The sequence below is a fragment of the Syngnathus floridae genome, chromosome 6, assembly GCF_059516105.1.
Source record: "Syngnathus floridae isolate MCC-2025c chromosome 6, RoL_Sflo_1.0, whole genome shotgun sequence".
NCBI lineage: Eukaryota > Metazoa > Chordata > Actinopteri > Syngnathiformes > Syngnathidae > Syngnathus > Syngnathus floridae.
In genome coordinates, this window is record NC_142418.1 from 7,646,237 (window position 1) to 7,656,804 (window position 10,568).

Here is a 10,568-nt window from a genome sequence, read left to right on the forward strand (position 1 = left end):
TATTCACTCACCTCTGATACATTCGGCATAGGGTTAAATCCACATTGCTTACAGACAGTAGTTTTGCAATTGGTACAGGTGTCATAGTTGGGGAGCTCTTGGGACCCAATGTTGAGGTCAACCTTACATAGTGGACAAGCGGATTGGGCATCTTTTTGAGATTTATCCACTTTGGTTTGCTCGGATGAAGTTGTTTTAGGTGGCTGAGTTTGATCCAGTTTTGTCTCTTGTTCCTTCTTTTGGACAGAAGGCGGCTGACTCTGTTTCATGGGGGACATCTTGGGCGAAACTGGTGGAGTTGAATTGATCAAAGTGGAGGCGCTGTTGAAAATAGAAGATCCAAAGCCAAACATTTTTCCAGTCACTGATTCTGCAGGCTTTGAGGCGTCAGGATGGGTTTTACTGCCTCCAAAACCAAAAAATCCTCCTGAATCAGTGGCGTTGCCATCTTTACGTTCAGCTTGCCTTGTCTGGCTTGGTGATGTTTTGACACCTGGTATGTTTTGAGGGTCTTGTGGAGTCTTTTTAACAGGCTCAGGAATCTTGTCTTTCAGACCATCTGACTTGTTCGCACTCGAAGAAGCTGTAGCAGGCTTTGCTGTCCCAGCCGTTGGTTGTCTTTGAGGTGAGCTTTGTGTCAATGTCACTTTGTTTTCGGGCTTAACCTTTGCAGGAACGTGAGCGTTTTTAGTCATAGCTCCTGGGGCTTGGTTCGCACCTAAAGCACGCTGCATTTGGCAGGTGAGACACAGCCACTCCTGAACCTAAAAAAAAAAGTAAGGTTATTCCAATTATGTTTTCAAATTAGATTCCAGGGTTTAACAACCTGTAAACAGAGCATAAAAATTAGGGCATACATTAAGGTTGATTAAAGAAATGATTTCAGGACAAGCAATCACACTTGAAAATAAATATAATATATATAGCTTTACCTTTGCTTCATTTGGCATGGGATTAAACCCGCACTTATTACAAACAGTGTTTTTGCATTCAGTGCAAGTACTGGAGTTGGCTTGGTGAAGTTCATCTTTACAGAGCGGACATGTAGAACCTGGTATGACAGCTGACTTAGTCGCTTCTACAGCCTTTGGAGGTTTTGGTGTGTCATCTCCTTTAGTCCGACCTAATGCTGGTGCTGGTCCCAACTGTGTCGACTCTGATGACTTCTTCTGTGGCTCCCGATTGTGAGAATTATCGGATTTAAGCTCTTTTGCAGGGGACTTTTTGGGAGAAGCTGGAGGAGTGGTCTTGGGCTGATCCTGAACAGCCGATGATATTAATGTAGACGCCGAGCTGAAGATTGAGGAGCCAAACCCGAACATCTTTCCTGACACTGAATCGGTTGGCTTGTCTACATCTGGCTTGGATTTTGTAGCACCCAAGCCAAAAAATCCTCCGGTCTCCTGCTGCTTTGGTGCAGTGGCATTGCTCTTCTTGCGACCAGGTTGGTTTATTGGATCTGATGGTTTCTCAGGAATGGGCTTATCATTTTTCTGTTGTGTTTTAGCATCAGGTGCTGCGCTATCCAACTTCACTGATGTAGTGGAAGCTTCAGGTTTTTCTGACTGAACTGAAACTGTGGATGACTTTTTCTGTGGGGTCTCAGCAGAATCCGTATTTGTCTTTATTTGCGAGGTCATAGGATTGGGGTTGTCTGTTGACTTGATCATAGCTGGCACTAGTTCTTGTTTTTGAGAAGCCGGTTGCTCAGATGCTTCGACCGCTCTTTTCATTTGACAGGTAAGACACAGCCATTCCTTTTTCTGAAATAAAGCAAAAATAGATCAAACAAATAAAAATAGATAATACATAATTTCCAGAGTATAGAGTTACCTTTCCAATGGGCAGAGGGTTAAATCCACATTTGTCACAGACAGTGGTCTTACACTCAGAGCAGTTATTGTAATTTGGAGGTTCTTTAGAGCCAATGTTTAATTTTACATTGCATAGTGGACAGTTTTCGATAAGATGGGTATGGGACACTATGGCTTCAGTTGCTGGCTGTGATGAAACTTTATCCTGCTTGCTCGGATCTGATTCTTTATTTTTCTTGACTTCCTGAGAAAGACTTCCCGAATCTTTCGGTGGTGCTTTGAAGGGAGAAGTTGTTGGTGTACTTTTGGGAGAAACCTTGGGCGCAGCTGCCATCTTTGGAGAGACCTGCACTGGGGCAGACATTTTGCGAGAGCTTGGCGGGGTCGTACGTGACTCTTCCTGAACAGCTGATGATATCAGAGTGGATGCTGAACTGAAAATGGAAGTTCCAAAACCAAACATCTTCCCAGTAATTGAGTCTGTTGTTTTAGAAGCATCAGAAGTGGTTTTCAGGCTACTTGTGCCAGTCAGGTTGGACGACTCTTTCTGGGCATCTAAAGTGACTTTGCTCTGTTTTGGTCCAGAATCAGTGGCCTGGTCTGATGGTTTCTGAGGGGCAGACTTCATTTGAGGCTCCTGGTCCTTAAATGGGGCACCATGTTTGTTCTGATCTGGTTCTTTAGCAGTTACAGATGGGATTTTTTGTGGTGTGCTCGGTGCAGAAACCTCCTTCTTTTTATCAGACGCTGCAGTCTGCATTTTCGGAAGCACATCAGCTTTTATTACATCCTTCTTGGTTGTTTCAACTTCATTTGAAACAGTTGTCTTCTGAGGTATGGACGATGGAGGTGGTTTATTTACTGCACTGGGGGGGTTTGTTGGAGGTTCAGATGCATTCAGAGCTCTTTGCATCTGACAGTTCAGACATAGCCATTCTTTTACCTAAAAAAGAAGATTAAAAATGTCAATTATTGGAAATAATTGCATTTTGTTTTCTAATAATGACAAGCATCAATCATTCATCTATCAATTTTCTATAGCCCTTGTCCTCATTTCAGTCACAGGTAACTCGAGCTTTTCCCAGCTGACTTTGGACGAGAGGCACCGAGGACTGATTGCCAGTTAATTACTGGGTACATACTGAAAGACAGATCTTCATTGTAAATGAGAAATCGTTCTCAACTAATCTACCTGGTTAAATAAAGGTTACAAAATACAATCAAACAAACAAAGACAATGATACACAATTACATTCTTACATTCTATGGACCTGGGATGGGAAACTTAAATGATGATAGGGGCCAGCTATTGACGGGGGACACATGGGACCACTCACTTGGTAACCATATGAAAAATGCCATTTAAATTTTGACAAAATGTGTTTCAATCCACGAACAGGACATTGCAATGCATTGGGAAAATTTAAATTGTGGATCCATGGGTGCATAATATGCTGGATCATCTGTATTAGAGGAAACATGTTTATAATTTTCCCTGTTTTATACCAAATTAATTATTATATGAAATTAATTACCGTTGACAGATTTGGCACTGGACTAAATCCACACTGGCTGCAAACAGTGTTTTTACATTCTGTGCATTTGCTGTAGTTGGGAGGATCCTTTGAGCCAAAATTGAGTTCTGCTTTACATATAGGGCAAGAAGATTGGCCTTCTTTGGACGAGGCCTGAGGGACAGCCTTTGAAACATCTGATGGAGGTTTAGATGGCAACATTTTAGAAGACTTGGACTCCTGTTTCTTCTCCCATTCTTTCTCCTGGGCAACAGATGATTTGGTCACCTTTGCGGCTGGTATTTTTGGGGACAGTGGAGGTGTCATTTTAGGCTCTTCATGACCTGCTGAGTTGATTAAAGTGGATGCAGAGCTGAAGATAGAGGAACCAAAGCTGAACATTTTCCCGCCTATTGAGTCATTGGACGTAACTGCATCAGACTGTAATTTAGGACCACGGGACTCTTGTGCCTTTGAAGCAGAATTAGTCTGCTTAAGTTCAGTTGTAATTGTTGCTTCCAAGGGCTTCTGGGGTCCTTTCTTCTGGTCTTCTGATTGAGCTTTTGGGCCCGAAGCTGAAATGAGAGTTTTCTGGTTTGCAATGTCTATCTTTGCAGATTCCTTTGCAGGTGTGTCCTTCACTTTGAACTCAGCAAGTGTTGGCTCATCTTTTGTTTGAGATGTATGCTGTTTTTCCGTCTTGGGGATGGTCGCAGATGTAGGAACTTTGTTTGGCGAGACCTGTGGTTTCATCATGGGCATTCCCGGAGGCTCTGATGCACCGAGGGCACGTTGCATCTGACAGTTGAGGCATAACCATTCCTTGACCTATACAAGAGTGCATATGGTGTTTGTTAAAAATCACAAGAGTAAATAAATGAATACCAAATAAAGTGGCTTACCTCCTTCACATTTGGCACAGGGTTAAATCCACATTGGTTACAGACGGTGTTTTTACACTGTGTACAGGTGTTGTAGTTGGGATCTTTAGAACCAACATTGAGTTCCGATTTACAGACAGGACATGATGACTGGACAGGTTTGGAAATAACTTGGGGAGGAGATACTTTCTTCGATGGCTCCGATGAAAGCCTGTCTTCTTTCGACTGCTGGCTTTGTTCTGTTCTCTTATCTGGTTGTTGTTTTTTAACAGATGGGGACTCTTTCGAAGTAGGCATCTTTGGAGAAGCCTGTGTGGGTTTGGGTTCCTCTTGCACAGCGGAGGACATCAATGTGGATGCAGAGCTGAATATGGAGGAACCAAATCCAAACATCTTCCCAGTCACTGTCTCGGTAGGCTTAGTAGCATCGAGCTGTTTTTTAGGGCTGCCGAAACCAAAGAAACCACCTGACTCTTGCTGTGGAGCTTCAGTGGCATTGGCGTCTTTTGGTAACTGCTCAGTTTTTTTCTGCACATCTGCCTTCATGTTGTCCTGCCGTGTTTTCTGAGCAGGAGCTGAGCTGGCCTGTTTCTGACTGTCTTGTGCTTTAACATCTTCAGCCTTGGATGACTGGGCAGGAGTCATTTGCGGTAAATGCTCTCCAGGTGTTCTTCTTGATGGGGATCTAGCCAACGGGGTGTCCATCGGAGGTTTGTTTCCTTTCGTCGCACGTTTCACTTGGCAATTTAAACAAAGCCACTCCTTGCCCTTAAAGAAAACAGGAGATAAAGGTTATTCTTTTTTTGATCAGCCACATTTCCACAAAGCAGTTCATTTGTATTTATGTCCTCATTTCAGTCATCAGTTGAACTCTCTATTCCAACTGACAAGCAAGAGCAGGTACACCGGTCGTCTGTAACTTTCAAGACAAACAACGATTCAGAGTGTCTAATGACATATGCATTTCTTCGGAGAAAAACAAAGAAGCCAAAGTATCTAGAAAAAACCCATGCAAGGAAATAGGAAGTACAGACAAACTACTAACAGGAGCGTCTCAAACTCCAAACTGCACGACAAGAATCTTATCTGTAGTTCTGGTCATCAAAAAACTTGGCTTTCAGTCCTTGTTCCATCTAATCAAATACTACCACTTTACCTTTAGTCCCATTCCTTTAATTCTATCATGGTAAGAAGCTGAAGTTCTCTGTCAACCAGTCAACTAGGAAGAGTGTACCGAAGCATACCTCAGGGACACTTATCACAACAAATGGAGACCGTAAAATGGATATGTTGGGAACGTTTACAGAATTGTAACACAGCAGACCGAACTGAATCAACAGTAAATCGAAAAAGAGGCAATAGCGTCAAAAGGAGACATCCAATTCCAAGCAAAACACATCAAGGAACACAATGGGTAGGTGTCTCATTTGCCAGACAATGAACACATTTAATTTGATTTTGGGAGTGAGAGCAACAGTCAATTACTGGATACGTAATGTACTTTTTTTTATACAGAGCAGTTTAATAGCTCGATCAGACTGCACATCATTGCTACAGAAGGAAACAGCAGCCTTGGGGTGTCGTTGGCAGGCTTGTCCTTATGAACTGCACATAGTGCATTGAATTACAGAGTCGAGTGTCAGGTCCTTTGTGCTTCAGACTGCCAGTAAGATGCCTTATCCATTTACTTCAGTGTCTGCTCGGTTGCCTCCGTAGTAGAAGCCTGCGAGGTGTAGATGTGTATTTTTAGCATGGAGCAAACATCTGACGTCTGCTTTTAGCAGAGTTTAAGAGATGTAAGGGATCTGAAGTGGATTTTATTGTTAGTCATCGATGACACAGCAGAATAATAATGATGTTGCTTTTGATAAGCAATCCCCCTTAAGCAATGTTGGATCAAAGCAACACACAATTGTTAAGTTCACTGCAAACATAGAGAGAGAGATAGTACCCCTTCACTATTTTATATAATCCGTATGATTGAGTCTTACCTCCTTAACATTTGGCATGGGGTTAAATCCACATTGGTTGCAGACAGTACTCCTGCATTCTGTGCAGCTGCTGTAGTTGGGAGGGTCCTTAGAGCCCACATTGAGATCCACCTTACAAAGAGGACAAGAGGATTGGCCTTTTTTAGGAAGGTGCCCGGGTGATTGGGAAGGGTCAGATGGAGATAGTCCTCCAGGAGGAACACTGGCCTGCTCCGGTTGCAGTTTCTTTTCCTGGACGGTAGCAGGTTTGGTCTGTACTTTGGGAGAAACCGGCGGTGTGTTTTTGGGCTCATCCTGAACTGATGAGGTTATCAGGGTCGATGCAGAGCTGAGAAAGGAAGAACCAAATCCAAACATTTTGCCAGTCACTGTCTCCTCAGGCTTTGCTGTTTTAGAAGCACCAAAGCCAAATAAGCCTCCGGATTCCCGTTCATTAGTTGTTGCCGGACCGCTTTTTTCTGGTTGCTGTTTCTGGGAGTGTGTTCCGACGTGTTTGGGACTTGCTTGGCTTTTAGGAGCTTCACTTTTGGCTGCTGATTTATTTTGTGTTCTGTTGGTTGAACCTGGTGGAGCAGGTGATGGCGTTTTAGAGGGAGATGGATTTGGCTTTTTCACTGGTGGTCCTTCAGCTCTCTTTATCTGGCAGGTTAGACAAAGCCACTCGGATGCCTGGAGACAGATATTAGTCATTAAAAAAATAATGCTCTGTTTCTTTGTACATTCTAAATTGGGCTATTCTTATCAGCATAGGTAGAAAATATACCTACACATTATTTAAATTTTGGGGAATACTATACACTGCACATGTTTTTAGCCTGTTTTGTTTTTACAATGTGCTGTGATGGAATGTATTTTGTAGATATACATTCAATTAATTGAAATCGAATGGTTAGTTATTTTATAATCAATTAATTAGGGCTTTGTTTCATTTAACATGGCCCAAATCATCAGAATTTCAACCTGTCAAATAAAATGAATATTTTCAGATTTTGGTAGTCCTTCATGAAAGTGATTATTTTTGTGTTGAATCGAAATAAAACATTTGCAAAGAATTGGGAAACAATGATTGAAATTTTTTCCTGGTTTATAACTAAGAACCATAAATGTGAACCAAATGATGACCTGCTGACAGATTATCTTTTCAAATGAGAATCAAAATTGTCAATTTTCAAAATTTGTCCCCAAAAAAATCTTAGCAAAGCTCAGTAAAAGTGGGTAAATATTGATCGGTAATGCACTCTTTCATTTTCTGCGAGCGTGGTGACAATATTTGTATAAAGTATAAAAATACTTACATCGGCATCAGGAGGGCTGAAGCCACACAGGTTGCACACTTGAGTTTTGCACTGCGTGCACGTTTTATGGTTTGGTGTTTCCTTGCTGTGTACATTGAGTTTGGTGTTGTTGCAAACCGGACAAACTGAAGAGCCTTGCTTGAGGTCTGGCGTGGCAGGTCCTTTTGGACCTCGCTGCTGGGCGGTCTGTAATGCTCTTGCATTGGACGAGGCCTGTTGTGGTGGGGCTTTGGGGGTGCTCTGTTGTTGTGGGGAAAATTTAGGTGATCCTTGTTGTGGAGACTGTTTAGGCGGCCCTGATTGTTGTTGGGATAGTTTCGAGGACCCCTGTTGTTGTGGGGATGGTTTAGGTGACTGCTGCTGTTGTGGGGATGGTTTAGGTGACTGCTGCTGTTGTGGGGATGGTTTAGGTGACTGCTGCTGTTGTGGGGATGGTTTAGGTGACTGCTGCTGTTGTGGGGATGGCTTAGGCGGTCCTGATTGTTGCTGGGATGGTTTAGGGGATCCCTGTTGTTGCTGTCCCCGGGATTGATCTCCATGAGCCTTCGGTGGATCCTCAGGCTTGGATGCACCTTGTTGCTGCGAGCCTTTTGGGTGACCTTCATTCTGTTTCAGGGGTCCGGCCTGTCCATTGCCGTGCAGTTGCGGCTGCCCTTGTTTTGCAGGGGGCTGGCTCCTCTGCACAGGAGCACCCTGGTTGGGTTTTGCGGGTCCTTTCTGTTGTGGTTGCCCTTTCGCTGGGCCCACACCTGCCTGCTGCTCTCCACTTTTCTGTTTTTTATCCCCATCCACGTCTTCACCAAACAGACCAAATTTGTTGACAGCAGTCGACACGGCACTCAACGGGTTGGTCCCACTGAGGAATTTGGAGGAAAACATATCGGGATCTTCCTCGTCTTCCTCCTCGTCTTCCTCTTCCGTGTAGGAGCTGGAGTCTACAGAAGTGTCTGAGTCAGAGCAGGAGCCACTGTCTGTTTCCTCTCCTGGCGCTCCAGCCAAGACCTGTGGGGGGGCTGCAGTGGGTGCTGAGGAGAGAGCATCGACGGTCCCACTGCTACTGCTGCTGCTGCTCCCTGGACTCTCCTCTGGCTCAGCATCTACATGAGATTTCCTGAAGAGGGAGGAGGGGGAGATGGAGGAGCGAGGGGAAGGTCAGGGTTGACAGGGAACAAGATAAGATGGAGGGATGATAGAAGGAAAGCAAATTAACATCACTTCACTCTCTGGATCGGTGCATTTGACTGCATGTTGAACAACCGGAAACATGAATGTTGAATACAATGGGCATACACTGGATTTCTTAGGATTCGCTACAGCAAGGGTGTCAAACTCGAAACTCGTTGTCAAAAGATGTGGCCACCTACCCTTATTATTGTGAGTTGGCAACACCAAGTTGTTGCTGGAATTTAAGGAGAGTTAAGAATGCTATTTAACAAAGTACCCCCGGTCATTTTTTTTTACAGTGTCGACAGTTTGATGGTGTGGCTGCAATCTTAAATATAGTTCCATTCTAGTTAAACGGCTTCCTCTTGTGGTATGAAATGAAAATATTCATTTGCATATGCGTAGGTTTTATGTACTTGGTGTAAAAAGTTTTAGAACCGCTAATGTAGTGGCTGTGTATGTTGACTCCTAATAATTCCCACTGGCAGTGTCCAACTTAGAAAATCTCGATCACTCATGGCAGTGACCATTGAAGAATTTTCAATTAATGGTGAACACTGTGACCACATTCACCACACTCTTAACCACTCACTGCAACACACGCAGCAAGCACACGAATAACACTTGCATTGTGGTGCCACACAATCATCCTCGAGTAGAACTCCTCTAACATGCCCATTATTACGTGGTGTCCACTCGTGCTGTTACGTAACACATGATTAATTCTTTACACACACACATGCACAAATGCACTCACTCACACTCCACTAATGTCTGATTTGAACATTTGCATATCACTCCGGGCCACTGTAAATCCAGCCTGGCACTGTTGCTTGTGCATGGAGCGGGTCGGAACAGCTCGGGTGAGCGCCGCATGCCCGTTATGAGCCTGACAAAGCCAATGGAACGTGGGGCAATGTGTACATGGGCACCACCATGCATTTGAAATGACCATTCGAAGTGCATGTTTTTCAGTGGAACATCTAGCATCATCTTTGTCCATGTATTCATGACGAGAACATCAAATTGCATTGCAGCACTGGTCCAGTACACCCCCCTCCCCCCCACCAGCCCCCAACACATGAAAGGTTGCAGCCAATCCACAACGAAAATCACATCACAGAAGAACCTCACGATGATATGTTGAAACGCCTGTGGGAGATAGTGAAGCGTGACGGATGGAGAACGAGTCATCCTCCACAATTCTGTGCGCATGCCCTTGACAAGAAGCCACACTTTTTATTTGAGATTGCATGAAATTAGCTGTAATAAAAGAAGCGGAGGAGGGAAATCCTGTCATGCTGGGTGGTGTTAAAAGAAAGGGATAAAAAACAAGGACTCGCGCATCCTCCTCCCACCCCGCAGCATCCTTCACCCTACGCGGCTACAATGTCAAATGGCAAGTCTCTCCCCGTTTTGCGGACGATAAGCAGGGGGATACCTTCAGTCAGATCGAATCCGTACGGCCATCCTGCTCCTCGACGCGCTCGCCGTGTGCGTGGCTGGAGAGAGGCGTAGGGCACAGTGGCAGCGGCGGAAGGAGGGAGCGATGATCAGCAACATCCTCCAGAAGAGGAGAAGGGGGGTATGCCTCCCGTGTAAGTGCGCATGCGTTGCATCTGACAGGTGATCGCAACGCACGGCCAGGGAAATTAAAGGGGACACGCGGGTTTGGGTCCACGTGACTCGCGTGAGCAAACGAAAAGCCTGCTGAAATGCAGCTATCGCAATGTGATTATTTTTTTTTAGAAATGACACGCGAACTCCCGGTCAAGAAATCGTTATGAAGGTTGTTATCTCCACAAATATTGTATTGGGCGTCTGAGATTCTGCATGCAATGCTGCACCTTCATTCATTTATTTTATTGGTATTTATAGTGGCGTTAATGTTAATAATAATATATACAGT

General features: G+C 44.3%; 1 protein-coding gene across 6 annotated transcripts in view; it reads right to left on the bottom strand.

Annotated features, from left to right (window-relative positions):
* The window catches only part of pclob (piccolo presynaptic cytomatrix protein b), a 44,352-nt gene extending 34,125 nt beyond the window's left edge, over positions 1 to 10,227 (bottom strand). For all 6 annotated transcript variants that reach the window (XM_088379074.1, XM_088379073.1, XM_088379071.1 and 3 more), the window contains exons 1-8: positions 10,101 to 10,227; positions 7,496 to 8,606; positions 6,201 to 6,869; positions 4,231 to 4,977; positions 3,350 to 4,156; positions 1,834 to 2,757; positions 933 to 1,763; positions 12 to 764 (exon numbers count right to left, since the gene is read on the bottom strand). In XM_088379074.1, the coding sequence (XP_088235200.1) occupies positions 12 to 764; positions 933 to 1,763; positions 1,834 to 2,757; positions 3,350 to 4,156; positions 4,231 to 4,977; positions 6,201 to 6,869; positions 7,496 to 8,374 (5,610 nt within the window). In that variant the 5' untranslated portion in view covers positions 8,375 to 8,606; positions 10,101 to 10,227. The remainder of the gene's footprint in view (positions 1 to 11; positions 765 to 932; positions 1,764 to 1,833; positions 2,758 to 3,349; positions 4,157 to 4,230; positions 4,978 to 6,200; positions 6,870 to 7,495; positions 8,607 to 10,100) is intronic.
* Positions 10,228 to 10,568: the final 341 nt, after the last annotated feature.